The following is a 17,836-nucleotide window of genomic DNA, read 5'->3' as shown; positions in this document are numbered from 1 at the left end:
CACCGCGGTCTAGCGTCCTTTGGCAAGCCCCAAGGCGTTAATCCACACTTTGCCACTCTCGACCCAGGTGCTAAATGGGTACCCGGTAGGATGCGAAAGATATTGTATGTTTGATTTTGCCAGCGCCATAATGAGGCTGCGATGAATGCAAGGAATGCTCCCCAGGGAGTGGAAATTGTGCACTTTTCATGCGGGATTGAAATGAATCCAATGACCGGGGTAATAATATGCTGTAAAGCGCTTTGAGCCATTCTGGGAAAAGCGCTTTATAAAAATTGGCTATTATTATTATTATTAATGAAAAAAAAATATTTGGGCACCTTTAGAAGGGCCTCTTTCTATATTTAGATCAGGGCTCCGTAACCAAATTTAGAAAATGATCATATAGAAAATTTGTAAGATTTAATTGCACATAACAACCAATGCAATCATTGTGGATATCAGCCATATCAAACACTCAACTTTGCATTACTAGACTCTGGAACCTGTTCAATAACACTTGCATTTGAACAAAAATTAGGGGTGACACTTGCATTGTTCCTATCTGCTATTAATCAAAAGTGCTCAATATAGGCTTGAAATTGATTCTTAGGAGTTGCATTTAAATTGAAATTTTCACCATGGGGAAAGTAAAAATTTACAGGATGGAAGGCAAGAGTGGCATAAGTACATGAAATCCTTGCTATGTTTAAAAGCAATTAACATAGATTTCTTTACTTTGGCAGCCAATCACAGCCCGTAAGTCACTATCTACTGTTTGTTTCTTTTGATTCTATTATATCATTTTGTTACTAGCATTCTGTTCATTCATACAATTTTTTACTCTGATGGGTACATGTCAAAAAGCAGTACCACTTACTCATTCAGTAACATAAATTTAAAGAAAACAGTGTTTGAAATATAAACTTAGAGGCTTATGACTTAATGACCCAAATGCACAGAGGTGGTTTTGAAAACCCACGGTTGAGTCCATGGTTTATGCAGATATCCTGTATAAATTACTCTTATTATACCACGTATATTAAAAAGTGTCCAATGCTGATGCACGCTTTTGTCACAGTGCGCCAAATTAATGCCTGCTGCCGTGGTTATCCACGCTATTTTATTCATGAGACCACTGTTTTGAATTAGTCATCTCTTTGAAGAGTGGACTCATGAATAAATTAGCATATCTAACCATGGTAACAGGCATCAATTTGGCGCACTGTGACAAAAGCGCGCATCAGCATTGGACATTTTTTATACACGCGCCTGCTACGCGCTAAATTAAGCGTAATTTATACAGGAAATCTGCATAAACCATGGATTCAACCGTGGGTTTTCAAAACCACCTTTGTGAATTCGAGCCAATAAGTTGTGGAGCTAGGACAGAGGGCTACTGGCTGGGCTTTCCTCCTAGACATGGAATAAAAACAAAAAAATTGTGAGTCAACCTTCCCTGCTGATGATATGAGTGTAACAAGAAGCTAAACTGGACCCTGTTCCACAAAACAAGTTATCAAGGGCAAGTTACATGTTACTGTTTTAAGTAGCTGAAAACATGCATTTTGATTGGCTATGAGCAACTTTGCTTGATAAAGTACGTATTTGTCATTGACAACAAGTTGTAAGGGGGTCCATTATTCTTGGTTGCTACTTCAAAACCCTTTAGTTTTGTCAAAAAGTACACCTAAATCCTTATCCTAATCTATAAACTTATTGATTTGTCCACTAAATGGTATAAAATGTATCCTAAAATTAATTATCCTAATCCTTAGTTTATGTGCTTAAGTTGGCAATAAAAACATGGACATTGATAACGTTTTAACTAAGGACAACCACTATTACGGGACATCCCGTGAAACAACGAATGCTAGCACTCTCGCTTGTATCCCAATTTTGCTGTTTCATGAAACCCAGCCCAGGGCTACTAGTCACATGTATCATCATCCTCACACTCATCATATGGAAGTTGGGCCATTAGTTACCATGGCAACCATCGCTTATCAAATTCCCATGTATTTGGGTTTGGTGTTTGCTTGGTGTTGACTCCTGTCACCGAACACCCCAATCAAACTAATTTGAACGCACTTTGTGTGAAGTGATCACATTTCCTGGATGCTCAAAAGATCTTTTATTTTCTGGATGCCCGAAGATTTTTAATCCAGATGGTGAAGGTGATGGTGATGATGGGGATAATGATGATGGTGATATGGGGATGATGATGGTGATGAAAATGATGATGTTGACAATGATGACGATAATGGTGATGATGGTGGTCATGATGATGATGATGGTGATGGCAATGACGATGATGTTGATAATGATGATGATAACGGTGATTGATGATGGTGGTGATGATGATGATGATGATTATGATGATGACGATGATGGTGATGATGACGATGATGGTGATGATAATGATGATGATGATGATAAAGATGATGATGTTGATAATGATGATTACAGTGATTCATAGTACTTTAAAAAAATTCTGAAGTATACTTTAATTTCATGGGTTTCTGTAACTTATGCACCTGGTATGTTATCTATACCTGGTAAAGCGTTTATGTGTTTTTTGCACTAATTTGTGCTTTTTTGCACCCATCAAGATTAGCTCTCTCGCCCCATTAGAAATATATTGCACTCCAATTCAAAGATACAGGATTTGAATATGTTTGGTTATATATTATTTAAGAGGTATAAGGAGACTACACATGATTATTTCAAAAACATACAAACTAACACATTCGTTCAAATATCATTTGAGTGACTGGAAATGTAAGAGACTGCACATGACTAAGTGCACATTAAAGTTTTGGTTTGACATCCTTTGGGAGAGTCCACGGCGGAGTCATTGCACAGCCCCATGGAAACAAAATATTACCAAACAATCAAAATGATCAAATGTTTCTCCTCGGATCCAAGCCTACCGGGGAGGCTGTGTCAGAACCGTGTGGTAAACCTAAGGAGATGAGGAGAAAATGGGACTAGATTGGCGATGACAGAAGACATGGTGTGATTCACGATTCTGCATGTGAAGATGGGTCAGGGGTTATCTACATGAATGGTAGAGGATCGTAAATGTGCCCAGTGTGTGACTGTTTTAAATCGAGCATCAATAAAGTATTGTGTCAGTGGCAAATTCGCTCTGAGCCAATCAGATGCAAGGATTTCAGTAGCTTATAACAAATTGTCAGTGCAAATCATAAGACTTTTGGTTTCATGAAAAGCCCCCTTGGTTTCACCGATGAGTCCATTGTATTCAAACAAACTATCTGTGACAAGTTCAAACGGTCTGATCCCTCACCCATTTTTTTTCTCCTGAAAATGAAATGCCTGCTAACAATCGGAGCATACCCACCAACATTTTGAAAAATGATCATGACTACAAGATGTCACCATTCATTCTAATCACACTCATGGGACTTTCTGTTGACCAAATTGCCATCCTTTCCTGACATATCATGATCTATGAGCTATGTTCACTTTAACTTTTCAAGACTTAAGATCGGCCTCACACATCCATAAACTTGCTAAAACACAATATACATACGTGTAATTGGACAAATCTTGAATAGATGAATGGTTGCATAGTTGTCATATTAATGGCCTGTTTGGCCCCTCATAGCTGCACTTGGAACATCTAAATAATAAAGGCATGCCAACATTTGAAAATGAAACAAAAGGAGTCCTAATCACGGGCCACAAATTTTTCTGCACATGTCAGGTGTGTCTCCCTAACTTATTTTTAATTAAGACATGTTTAGCATTCTTATATTTAAACATTGAGAAATTACAAGTGTTGAAAATCTATATATTAATCTTACACCCATACACACACCCATATCCCACCATGCAAATACATATACAATGTATGGCCTGATTTATTTTTTGTTTCAATTGAAAAAATGGAGTGCTCCTCTTTTTGGTTGATCAATACAAATTACAAAATCTTATAAACCATGTAACTCCTGGAAAAAAGCAGTAGTTGGCAGGCCTGATATTATCAGTTTGTTATAATCAGCCTTCTTTGCTCATCATAATATCACTAAATGGACATTCCTCTGTAATATCAGACTGAAATCAACCCGTAATATCAACCCGAATGTTACAGTCAAACCTGTGAAACAGACTCCAAACCCACCAATGGTATATCATTGGAAAAGCTTTGGTGAATCGAGAGTTAGTTTATGCCATTGGGACTGTGGCATTACAGTGTTTCATGATCTTATTTCCCATTCATTATTTCTTGTGTCAATTTCCAGTCAGCTATAAACCGCAAGGTATCCTTGATAGATTAAGAAATTAACCAACTTCCTACAATTCATTTGTTTGCCACGTTAGCACTCTCATTCAATTTTTCTTACTCGTGTTGAATCTTCTACTTTGCTATAAATGTATCCTTATAATTTCTGTAAATCTAATAAGTTGTATTTTTGTCTATCTAATGTAATTTTATGCTATCTCACTTCTGGCTATTATTGATGACATATAAAGAGAGAGAGAGAGAGAGAGGGGGGCATTAATTTTTTTTTCAGAATGGGGACAATTTCACCTTCTGTTCATTAAATAAAAATGCTGAATTGAATATTTCTCCCTTGCATTTAATGATCTACTTTCCTATAAATGTATCAAATTATTTCGGAAAATCTATTTCTTTATTTTTTCTCTTGCAAATGCATGCTTATCTATATCTGGTTATAATTGATGAGAGAGAGACAGAGAGAGAGGGGGGGGGGGGGGTGGGATTAGCAGTGAAAATTAGTTATTTCTGAATGGGGATTATTTTGTATTAAAACATTGCACTGTAGCAATAGCCAGTTAGCAATTAATGCAGGTAGTTTTCTGTAACAAACTAGGGCTATTCATCCATTCTTGCACATGAAAACAAAACCAGGTTTGCAAAAATAAGAATGGCTAAATATGCTGAACGGGTTCAAAGAATCATGAAAAGAACTGTACAACCAAAATATTGGCTTAAACAGTATCCTGTTCTCTCTCGAATCTGTTCTTTTTCCCTCCATCATTCTCTCCTTCTCTCTCTCCCCATCCCCCATCTTTCTCTCCTCTTTCTTAGCATACTTTTGTTTTGTTTCCCACTCACTTGGAAGGTTCTCTCATTTGAATCTGTGTCTTATCATCTATTATTTCCAATATAGACACTTCTCATTATCCATCAAATAATCCCCAGACAATTCGTGCCGACAAAGGAAGTTGCAAATTGGCAATCAAAGGAACGGAGGATCTGCATGTGATCTAGAAGTCATGTGCCATTATTATATTAATCTTCAATAAAAAATTTAATAGTTGGTATTGTCGGATAATTATAGCAATTGCATGTCCCACGCAACATGTTTATATTCTTTAATAACCAAATAAACGAATCCTTGTATTGTAATCATTCCCATGTACTATGTCTACATGAATATTCATTGGAGAGAAATCTTAATCCAATAAATATGTTGTGGTGGGTTTTATGTATCAGACAATTATAATCACTACATGCCTCTTGTGACATATTTGCATTCTCTAATTTCCAATTACACAAGTCCTTGCCATTAATCCTACTTCCATTGACTGAAGAGGAATTTGTATAAGACACAAATACACATGAAAATGTTTTGGTTAGTTTAGTGAATCAGACAACTGTCATCATCCCATGCTTCTTCAGATATATTTTTATAATTACCAATTAAACTGAATCCTGGCAATTATTCAAATTTCCAGTGACACTATTCATTGAAGAAAAATCTATATCCAACATGAATGTAAAGTTCTCCACGGTTAATGTATCCCACAATTATAATCACTGTATACCTCTCATAACATATCTGTATTCTCTAATATCCAATTAAGTAAATCCTTGTTAGCGAAGTTTACTATGATTACTTAATTGAAAAAAAAAATCTAAATCCAATGTTACTCCGAGTTTAATGTATCAGACAATTACATTCATCGCACGATTCTCGCAGCATATTTGTATTCGCTAATAACCAATTAAACAAATCCTAGTTGTTAGTGCAATTTTCAGTGACAACATAAATTGCAAAGGAACCTAAATCCAACATGGATGTTAGTGTATAAGTTTAATGTGTCAGACAATTTTAATCATCACATGCTTCCTACAGCATATTTATATTATCTAATAAAATAAAAAATTAAAACATACCGCGCAATTCATTCAGAAAGAATCTAAATCCAAAATAAGTGTTATCATAGGTTCAATGTATCAGACAATTATAATCATCGCGAACTTCTCGCAGCATATACATTCTCTAATAACCAATTAAACAAATCCTCACCATTATTCCTATTTCCAGTGACTCATAGACATCCAATCACTGTCATATCTATTTTTATTCTGGGGAACCTTGCTTCTGTATAAACCGTTTCAACTGCGGCGCATCTCCTGCTCAAGCTCCTGTGGCGCTGTACGGAAGTCTCCTTAATTCAGTTTGCCCTAGTCTCGCCATCGCCACAGGAAAAGATACAAAATGTCTGAAAGCGCTTTATAGCCAGCAATACCCCCCCAACTGACTGATATTAAAGTTAGGTCCCTTTATAACATAAGGCCAAGCTACATCCAATCAACATTTTTACAAAAACATTGGGGAATGCCAGGAATGTTGCTGTATACAGGATTTCTGCTAAAAGACGCATCCCAGGATTTGTGTAAGGAACCAGATAGTAAAAGTCAGAGTCGCGTCTAATCCCGCAAACGTTTTTGCATCACAAGCCCTCATTCGTCAGAAACAAATCACAAGGTATGCAGGACAGCTTGTTAAGAACAATTAAAGTAGGATTCGAAGGCACTATACTGAAGTGAAATATTACGATTGTCAGTAGAAGTATTACAAGACCATTGCTTTACTAATAAACCTTAACTACGATGATATGCTAACAAAATGTACTGAAAAGGTACATAATATATCTGTAAAGCACTTAGACACATCGTTCCAAAGTATTAAGCGCTATATAAGAGCAAAATATTAATATTATTATTAAAAGGGGCATGGTAAATTGCATGTATTGCAAATTAAATCAAAATCCTTCTAAAAAGTTTCATACAAAATTAAACCCTGGCAAAAAGAAGCTGCTGAAAACTGCTTATCTAATAAAAGAGAGCCAATGGAGTAAATTATAAAGTCAAAAAGGGGCCTAAGCTTTCGATCCTAGCAGAATCTTCGTCTTTGCCTCCGACGAAGATTCTGCTAAAATTAAACCCTGTCTGAACAATCCCTTGACAATACCTTTCTGTTTATGACTATGAGTCCAAATTAAACTTCATTAATTTTACAGGTTTATCTAAATTATCCCCATCTGAACAACCCCCTACATTATTTGACATTACCTTCCTGTTTATGAGTTCGATTCCAATGACAAGTAAAGGGAAATGGCCAGGACAGAATGACAGACGAGCGAAGGTTTTCGGATAACAACTTGGACAGTGTCCCCATGGATTGACAGGGAGGATTGGAAAAGAGAATGAAGGCTCGGAAAAAAGACAAAGTGGAAAATAGGAAAGGGATCACTCCAATAGTCCCTTTCCTGTCAAAACAAGTTGGTTTTCATATCTTCGTGATAGTAATTTTAGGTAATACTGAGTATATAGACCTGCTTATTAGGAGCAAACATGTTTTTTTGTAGGTGATTTCTTTGCTAGAGGTACATGTAGCTGCAAGGCAAAAGTTAATGAGGAGTTGAAAAGAAAATCAGTTGAAGTGAGGTTTTTGTATCTTATTCATGATGAAAATATTGAGCATGAAGATCTGTTTAGAAGCAAACTGTGATTTCTTTATTAAAGGAAGCTTCAAGGCAAAAGTTGAGGAGGGGAAAGGAAATGCAGATGAATTGAGGTATGAATGAAAGAAAGATTTTAAAAAATAGGAGGAGCAGAAAAAGAGAGGGGAGTAAGATGGGCAGAGATATAGTAGTGCTCAAATGTTAGTGAATCCCACCAGAGAGTGAGCATATTTTAAGTGTTCCAATTCTGCTATGTTTTAGATATTTAATTGTGAAGTCGGGTGATAAAATATCACATTCAATAAGGTTTGTTTCTCTGGGCTTGACAAAATATTTGTAGTGTTGTTGCCTACATTCAACACTCAGCATGAATGAGTGCATTTTGCAGTGGGGCTCACTAACTTTTGAACACAACTGTATTGAGAAAAAAATACACGTAGGAACATAAGGGATGATGAAACGTGGAAATAAATATGAAATGTCATCTGAAACTACAAAAAGTTTTAAAAGAAAGCTCCATAGATGTGAATGAAGGAAGAGATTTGGACCGCAAGCATTATAGGTCCTTCATGGGCGCCAGCGTTCATGGGGAGTGGATAATTATTGTATGCTGACCCCAGACTTTGTGAAAAGCATTGGAAATACCTGTAATAGATTCTTCTCTGGAGGGAAGCAAATTAGATGTACATGTACAGCAAGAAATTCTTTGACCAATCCTGATTTGCCTAGTGCAACTGTCAGGCAAGGTAAAGTGAGATAATGATTTTTTATCATAATGTAACATTCCACTGATATTACATATCATTTGCGGATCATAAATCTGGTGTCAAATTCCCCTATGAAAACTGACAAATATGTGCCTGTAAGACCACTGGCGAAACAACCCACTCTGTATAAACGATTTTATCAGTGAATGAAAATATAAATAAAATAGATAAGTATGCATCTTTTCAATGCTTCCTTCTCTTAATTGTCAGTTCCTTAATTTATCACTGTATATGTACTTTTCTCTCTCTTTAAATTATTTCACTGCGCTTTGGGCATTCTGCAGAGTGGATTTGGCGCATTACAAATCCCATCTATTATTATTTTATCTCTTTGATCAAGTAGATACTTACAGTAAATGTTATATCACTCTGGACTCCTCTGTTCTCTCTCTGCATACTCTCACTCTGCGATGCTGCTTCACGTGTTTGAACAGGTACCTTTGAGTCCAACTAGAAAACAATTTTTAGAAAGGTATTTTGAGATAGAATATTTGGAGAATTAATTAATTTTGAGAATGAATATGTTGAGAATGAATATTTTGAGGAGGAAAATTATGAGAATGAATTTTGAGGATGATAATTTTCAAAAGCCTGAGTGGCCTTTGAACTTGATAAACCCATAATTAATCAGGCCCCCATTGTATTAAAGTTTAACAACTTCTATTGGTAACTTGGATCTACTGGATCCTTAATTTTGATTGACAGGTGAGTATCGTTACCATGGTAGTTACCATAATAGTACCTTATGATTGAATTTTGATTAATGTTGCCATAGTAAACAATTCATGTAAAGTTTCAAAAGAAATATTCTATTTCAATAGGGCATGTTCTATTTCATGAAAATTCATTATAATATAGCATACAAAAACATACTATAAGCATTACTAGCCAATGACTTGGCTATGTTACACATGATTTGGCTAGTTCTTTGTTTTTAATTACATTATTTATGAATTTGTTTACTTCAGGCTACCCTATCTCACATTTTCAGATCCATGCTTGGACTGATTACAATGATTGCCATTTTGCGAAGGGATTTGTTATTTTCCGTTCTAATCCCCCATGTGTAATCAAACACCGTCTAATGTTATTAGCTCCGCACCACACAGTCGGCCATAGTAATCATGAGAAATGACTTTTAGCTTTCTTGTAAATATTAAAGTTTTTTATAATGACATTGACCAAAACCCGGGTACAAGAGCAAAAAAAAGAGAAGTTTTGAAAGTGTAGCTTTTTGCTTGAAAAAGAAAAAATATCTGTTCCAGACCAAGACAGCATTACTTCTATACTTAAACAACACAGGAAATTATACATAGGTCCCGTTTTCCTTACATCAATTTAATTTATTTCTCAACATATTTAGTAACAGGTCTAGAAGCTTGTTTCATTTATACATGTACAATCTACTGTCCTTTTTCCTTTTCTCTTTACATTTTCTTTAATAATTTGTGGATTTTCTTCAATTCTTTATTTATCAACTCTTACTTTCCATCGTACCCCTATCTTTGTTTTTTTTCACTCTTCCTTTACCTATTTGTAGCACTTTATATGTCTTAAATACCATCTTAAAATTTTGCTTTTATAATTCTTAGATAAATAAACTTTTACTTTCCTTTCTTCCCTTATCTTTTTCCTCTCTTTCCTTCCACCTTTTTGTGGCCCTTTCAATTTCTTTAGAAACACTTTTTTATGTCTTTTTTTTAACCATATACTTGTTAGATTAGTTTATAGAGTTTATAAGAGTCATACATGAACACTCCCATTAAGCATACCTGTACATAGTCAGTCTGATTCTCTCCTTCCTGCACAGGTATCTGTTCACATTGGGTCATGTTATCCATGGTCTCTGCACCAGGGTCTTTCTCTGCACCAGGCTGGCAAACAGCAAGCATATCTTGAAGAGCTTTCGGCTATGCATGAAAAAAAAAATCATGAAATAAATTTCAAATCTTTTATACAATTTTTAATTTATGATCTTACATATAAGCAGCTCCCACATTTTCTGTTCATATATTAAAGTGGGTGTAATAATGTATCTGATATTTTGAATATTTTCGTGTGTTGTTAAATTCGTGAAAATATCTGCTAATACAGTAATCTAATGAGAAAATGGGCACCCAAAACATGACAAAAATATGAAATAATCCCCCAATCCTCTAAAAAGTTCCCATGATGTCATCACATAAACAGCAAAAAAAAAATTCTCTGAAAGTACATGGTAAACAAAAATACAGTCATCGAACATTTGTTGTCTACTGTTTTGATCCATACTTCCCATCAAATTTATCTCTTCTTCCTGTCATTTGAAACGAGTCTCGATCATGAAAAAACATGATATTCATTCAAAAGTTTGTCATGTTTAAAGGGAAGTTGATGATGTCGGTTACATAAATAAAAGAAAAAATACACAAAACAAGAATGAAATCAAGAAAATAGGAAAAATATATTGCTGAAGGTTTGGGCAAAGTCTGTCAAACATAATATTTGATTTTGTTTGGGATGCCTTCATTAAATTAAATTACCAACTGCTTTTTTAGATATAAAATCTAGTAATGTCTATCAAATTTTGATGTTTCTCGGAATGAACCATCAGAAAGAAACTGTCCTTTGGAACACCAAGTACAGGTAAGTTCAGCATAATCAAAAGCTGAAAATCATAATTTTGGGGGGGGGGTTTTCTTGTATAATTCTTACCTATCCACTTTGGGTACCACACACTAGTTGTCCTTAACATAAAATCGATCAGAAAATTCATTAGTAAATGTGTAAAGCCGTTTATCCCAATCAACTTGACTTCAAGTGGGATTCATGATAATAGCTGAATGGGAGGAGTGGGGATAGAGATTTTAGACATTTTTTTGTATCTTTAGCTCCATCAAAATAACGCTGAATCTGAAAAAAAAAATCACTAGTGTTAGAGAGTAGAAAACAACACTGGCTTATCCTTTAACTGGAGGGATCAAAACTGATACCTAGCTTGTTTATTGATTGAATGACAACCATTATTTTAACATTTTAACAGAAGTTGCAGAAACAGGTATCAATGTGTCCAAACATGAAAATCCTACTTTTGTTTTGTCAAGGTTTAAATCTTTGTTAGCAAATGACAGATTTGACAAACTCTGTGGTCATTGGAATTTTAGCACTGCAAAAGGGGAGGGCTGACCCAGAAATGCGCTGTGAGCACTGTAGTCAACTCTGGTACAAAGGCAGCTGGGACCCATTTCATAAAACTTGTTATAAAACAAACAGTTTAAAGCTACTGAAATCATTCAACTTGATTGGCTGATAGTAATCCTGATATAGAAATTGTGCATTTGTTATTATAACAAGTCTTTATCCAACGGTCCATGGTTTAAGAGAATGTAAGCTATTTACAGACAAATCAAAGAAAAAAATAAGATCTGCCCACAAACCCTTGATCAAGACACTCTAAAAGCAACTTACATCTTGAAGCATCCTGCTGAGTTTGCCAAGGGCTGTCTTCATGCTGCTCAAGTCCTGCACCATCTGTCTGTAGGTACTGGCTTCCACCAAGATGGTGTCCCTACCAATGGCTGGACTGGACCCGTGGTTCCTCAAGTTACCCCTGGGGGAGTTGGTGCTGTAAGGTCCATAGCTCTGGCCTGTGGAATGATGACGATGTCTGCAAGAATAAAAGAGAGAGAGAGATTAGTCCAGTTGTGTCTATGTGGGGATGAGGACCTCAAGTTTTTGCAGCCTGTTAAGATTCAATGTTTCTACGGTTAACACGGAGTCAGCACCACTGAAGTTTGTTGGACGATGTCAATGTCTCCAAGGACAAATTGAAGACATATATTAGTACACTAAGGATATCTAAATCCTAAGTGCAGACAGTAGGTGAATCGTCTCTTGCAGCCTAATCAGATTCGATGTTCACAAGGTTAACACTGAGTCAACAATACTGAAATCTGTTGGATGATGTCACTGTGTCCAAGGACAATTTGAAAAAGAAAGATATCAGTCAAGTTGGGTCTATAGCTGCATGGTATAAGAAGTCTTTATATCGTAAGTGACAACAGTATGTTCTCTTGCAGCCTGACCCAGTGTTCCTTGGAGGATACCAGTCGGGCAGTCCCCATATCACCAGAAGTCCCTTGATATCACCAGAAGTCCCTTGATATCACCAGAAGTCTGTTGGTTGCTGTTCTGTAGGCAGCTTTGATACTAGAAGGCAAAACTGCATACATCTTTCGTACCTGAATCTCCCACGATGCTCTCAATTGCTAATACTCAAATCTTATCATAGACAACACAATGGGTAATACAGAAAAGCCAAGACCCACAGTGTCTTCAGGTAATCTTCAAAAGTTTGTTCCTTGACTTTCAGCATAAATCCCGCTATAAGTATAAAAGGCGCTATGCGTCTATTCCTTGACAATGAAAGACCTTAAAGGGATGGTCTGGGCTGTAAATATTCATATCTTAATACATAGAGTAGAATTCACAGAGCAAAATGCCGAAAATTTCATCAAAATCGGATAACAAATAATAAAGTTATTGAAGTTTCAAGTTTAGCAATATTTTGTGAAAACAGTCGTCATGAATATTCATTAGGAGGGCTTATGATCATATGATGTCACATCTCCACTCTCCGTTTTCTTATGTTATTACATAAAATCATAATTTTTTCATTATTTCATGCTTGTGTGAATAATATGTCTCCCTTATAATGAAATAAGTTGCAGCAATAAATATCTAATGCACTAAATCAGTTGTCAATCCAATATTTCTAGTTCTTGGAGGAAAACATTTGAATAAACCTAATATCATATAATAAAATACAAGTGGGGATGTGACATCATCAGCCCACCTAATGAATATTCATGACGACTGTTTTCACAAAATATTGCTAAACTTTAAAATTCAATAACTTTGTTATTTGTTATCCGATTTTGCTGAAATTTTCGGCATTTTGCTTAGTGAATTCTACTCTATTTATTAAGCTATAAATACTTTCAGCATGGACCATCCCTTTAAACCAGGATTTCTGCTGAAAGCCACAGCCTCCAGACATTGTATAATGGACAAACATTAGTCCAGTTGAGTCCCTTGATACAGTAGAACCAGATAACCTACAGTCCTTCCTATGACCAAGGGCCTACTGTAGAAAGATTTGCATTTGAATGCAACTAAAAAATCAAACTCGAGTTCTAATTCAGTGCTTCCGATCTGTTGAAAAATCCAGTTGCAATTGATTTTCAGAAATTTGTTGATTGCAATGCTGTCGGCAACTGGACCCAGAAATATTATGTTCAAGAATTTACCTTTCAACAAACAAGAACGATAGTTGATGTTCCATCTCTCAAAAAACAAAGCAAGCATCTGTTTCAGTATCAAATCAGACCTCTTCTTTCGTAAAATGAAGTAAGGCTACTTCTTGAACCTTGGTAAGTCAGTTGACTTGTGCATCCTTTGAGTTTGGCAGTATCAGATAGTATAATGCCATTAAAAAGATCTTTTGAGCTACATTTGAGCTATTCACTATGTGTTGACAGCTTCACCGAATGTCAAAGCAAAAACTGCTACTGTACAGCATCATCCACAACAGTTCATGAACATGTATTCCATTCATTCACCACAATACATTTATGATAATCTAGTGCAAGTTTATCTTTTTCTGTGGTTGGCATACTTTCAGTCTTACGGCTTCAAAGACCAGTCATGCATTAACATCATTCAATGGAAAACAACAAACTGCAAACAAAAAATAATTTTCTGGTGTGGTTTTGATGTAAATACCTTGTAATGGAACACAAGAACTGGGACATGACAGTATCCAACTCATAATCATTCATAATCATTAAATATCACAAATGTGAATCTCTCTCTTGCTCTCATCAACATTTCGTTTAAAAACCATTTGGTCCAATTATCACTTCGTCTAATCACCATTGTGTCTATGACCATTTCGTCTCATAACCAGTTGGTCTAATATCCATTTCATTTCATTCATTATGCACAATTAACACTTGGTCCAATTAGACCAAATGGTATATGGACTAAATGGCTATTGGACAAACTGCCTATTAGACGAAATGGTGAGTGGACGAAATGGCAATTAGACCATGTGGATAGTGGACGAATTGATGGTCGACCAAGTGATAGTAGATTGGATGATCTGGCATAAGACAAATTAGAAATAAACCATCTCTTTGTTTTTTTTCTTAAGTATACAAGTATTGGAGGGGGGGGGGACATATTTTGATGGGGCTGTGCCTCACAAAACCCTGAAATGGGGGTCTAAGGAACTGACTACAAGGGGTCTTGGGCACTATGAATACACCGGGCAGTGTGCAGGGGGGGGGGTGTCAAAGTGGCACATCCCCATACCACTGCCAGACAAGTTAAATTCACTGATATGATCCAGTTTTAATTAATTTCTTTATTAAAGTCTAATGCTAAATTGTTGGTCCAACAAATTTTAAGCAGTGCCTTTAGAAACAAGTTCCAATACCAGACCTTAATGTGAACTTCTAATGAATACATGCTTATATAAATGCAAAATGTTGTCCTTTATCTCACATCATTCTGATTTTTCTCACTATCGATCGAAACCATTCAACCCCAGAAATCATTGCCATGCACAATTTAAAGCTCAACAGCGTGGAAAGAAAAATGGCCCCCTGTTAAGAAGGCAACGGCCTCATTTACAATTATCCACTTGGCTCTAATTGATACATATATGTGATCAATGTCAGTTAGGAACATATTGAAATGTTATGTGTAGTAATTTTATTCTTTGGCAGATGTGCCAAATTTTGTTAGTTGGGTCTGTGACAAAATGCACCAGAGAAAAAAAAATTACATGAGGACTATGTGCCCTTTCACCCCCCCCCCCCAAAAAAAAAAAAAATGCTCAAAAGAGCTCTGAGAAATTGAAAAGAGCCCCGGAGAACCCCCATTCACCACAATGTTAAAGCTTATTGAATGATGCAGATTTAGGCAGTCGGTTGTGAAACGTAGCCTCGGAAAATTGAAAATGATTTATTTTTTGCCTGGAATCCCATGACCATTGACTTCATGAAACATTCCATAACACACATACAGGAAACATGGACACTGTCCAAGTGCATCGTTCGACAACCACTCCCTCTGACAATCAAACTTGGTAAATTACAGCAAACAAAGGTGCATTACATTAAAAAAAATCCATTACATTTATCATGCAAAAAATATTGCTTTCAGTATATACAACTGTGCATTACAGTATTATTAAGTGTAGTTATAAGATTTTACACAAAGATATAATGAATGTATAAAGATGCCGCATGAACTTTTCTTTTTTTTCTGAGTAGACAAGAGAATACACTGTACTTCATGTGACTGCCAGATGCAATTATCAGTGAATGTTATCCTATGGTAATTTACAGTACATGTATGAATCATTATGAATCATTAGATTTTGCATACCGTACATTGATTAATACATGTACAGCATGATATGGACCAATGTAAAGGTATTTGAAGGTGTCCTTGAAGGTTTAATTAATCAGGAATGTTTAATTGAGAATAATATTAAGCACTAACTTGGAAACACACAAAAAGGTTTAGTACAAAAACGGAAGTAACAATACGTTATGTCATCACAACCAAAAGGAATATTCATTAGAACAGAATATATGGAATACTGAAAAGTTGGAAACTCACAAAAAATTTACATGAACACTAACACTTATTAAGTGACTAACACCAAACGTATGCAAATATGATTAAAATGCTGAGATTTATACCTGTCGGTGTAAATATTTAATCCATTGAGCTGTTCCTCAGAGTAGTGAAAGTGTCTTATCCCGGTTTGATAGTACATCGCAAGCATGTTCTCACTAGCCACACACGTACGTTTCAACTAATAAAATAACGTTATTCTATAGCTCTCATCTACATTAGTCCAAGATAGAATGAATGGAGCATTTGTGCTTATCACTTACAATTCAACGTCTGCGTCAATCCGTTTCTCTTTTCTCACGACAAATTTTAACATTTGATAACGGCGGTTGCGAAAACGCAAATATTTGAACAGGTTCACGGTAATAGAGACAAGCACCTGGCTTCCTATGGAACAAGTTCACACAAAATTATGTGTATCAGCCAATCCAGAACAATCCCATGAAAGGTCTACTAATTCCAGTTCTAGGGTTTCACAAGACCTGGAACTCCTGATCAAGTATAGATCTAACCCATGACTGCAGCGGTATGATTGTTCCCTACTTCTTTCATATCATACAAGGTAAGCAAACAGTATTTCAGTAGACAAATGTCATGCTTGTTTTAGCAAGCCAAACAAAGCCTATGAAAAGAAGGAACACACAAAAAAAGTCCCAGCCGGTGCTAGTTCCACGTCATCCAATTCAACACAACACACAGGATATAAACTATATTACATGCACAGTCAGGTTTGAAAAAGAACAATTCCAAAAGCGATATGATAACAAACTGTCAGATATCACCAAGCCTGCCAAGGTTCCTGTCAAATAATACATTGATACTCCCATTGCCATGTACTTTTATGATCCCCCCTATAATTAGCGGAAACTACACCATTTCCACGGAAATATTGCGGTTCGCTGTCCAATCAAGAGATGAGGGGGAAGGGGTCGACAACATTCCACTGTTTCAATAGAATACATATATCCGCACTAACATCTGTACAAATTTAAGCTGGTATCAATTAGCATTTTTACTACCCATTTAGTGTTTTGAGGTGAATAACATTAAAAAAAGTCTCTCATGATGTCTCTGTGTGAATTGAGCTGCTATGAAAATGACATATGATACCTGCAGGTAGCTTTTATTTCAACAACCAATATATTTCTAATTAAATAAATAATAAGTAATTGTTCCCTTCTTAATTGGATAATAAAGTTGAAATATCCAGGTACTACTCAAAAGGATGTATTTCTATTTTAATGATTTGAAGTAGCAGAGGCAATGAAATTAATACAGGCCTACATGAAATGTAATGAAGAGATATTCTCTTTTCTATCCTCTCATTCTATGTTATGATGTGGTTTCCTGGATGATAAAGAAATGGTGTTAGAGGAGAGCTAAGAGTAAGGCGAAGTGGGGAGGGAGAGGGTGGGGGAGTAAGTGATGGGAGGGAGGGAAGGGAAGGAAGGAAGGAAGGAGGAAGCTGGGAGGGGTGCAAGAGGGTGGGGGAGGGGGAGGGAGGGAAAAGGAGTGAAAGGGTGAGGGAGAGAGGGAGGGGATGGGAAGGCAGGTGTGAGAGGGTGAGGGAGGGAGGTGTGAGAGGGTGAGGGAGGGAGGTGTGAGAGAGTGGGGAAGGTGTGAGAGGGTGAGGGAGGGAGGTGTGAGAGAGTGGG

General features: G+C 36.2%; 1 protein-coding gene across 2 annotated transcripts; it reads right to left on the bottom strand.

Annotated features, from left to right (window-relative positions):
- Nucleotides 1–7,780: 7,780 nt before the first annotated feature.
- On the bottom strand, nt 7,781–16,711 carry LOC129281530 (uncharacterized). Of its 2 annotated transcripts, none has more exons than XM_054917459.2 (4): nt 16,247–16,711; nt 11,940–12,138; nt 10,265–10,402; nt 7,781–8,942 (listed from the first exon to the last, which is right to left on the bottom strand). In XM_054917459.2, the coding sequence occupies exons 1-4, from the start codon at nt 16,330–16,332 to the stop codon at nt 8,811–8,813; spliced, it is 555 nt and encodes a 184-aa protein (XP_054773434.2). In that variant the 5' UTR covers nt 16,333–16,711; the 3' UTR covers nt 7,781–8,810. The 2 variants fall into 2 exon arrangements, with proteins under 2 accessions (XP_054773434.2, XP_063969086.1); XM_064113016.1 differs by having other exon boundaries at nt 16,445–16,556.
- Nucleotides 16,712–17,836: the final 1,125 nt, after the last annotated feature.

This window comes from Lytechinus pictus, chromosome 18 (genome assembly GCF_037042905.1).
Source record: "Lytechinus pictus isolate F3 Inbred chromosome 18, Lp3.0, whole genome shotgun sequence".
NCBI classification, from domain to species: domain Eukaryota; kingdom Metazoa; phylum Echinodermata; class Echinoidea; order Temnopleuroida; family Toxopneustidae; genus Lytechinus; species Lytechinus pictus.
Note: the sequence above shows the minus strand (reverse complement) of the source record. Positions and strands in the feature narration are given on the sequence as shown.

Excerpts from the sequence above, each read along its gene's own strand:
- LOC129281530 (XM_054917459.2), bottom strand. The coding sequence starts at position 16,332 with ATGCTTGCGATGTACTATCAAACCGGGATAAGACACTTTCACTACTCT. Across the intron at positions 12,139-16,246 it reads TTAAATATTTACACCGACAG|ACATCGTCATCATTCCACAG; the intron begins GTATAAATCTCA and ends TTATTCTTGCAG. Across the intron at positions 10,403-11,939 it reads TCAGCAGGATGCTTCAAGAT|CCGAAAGCTCTTCAAGATAT; the intron begins GTAAGTTGCTTT and ends TTTCATGCATAG.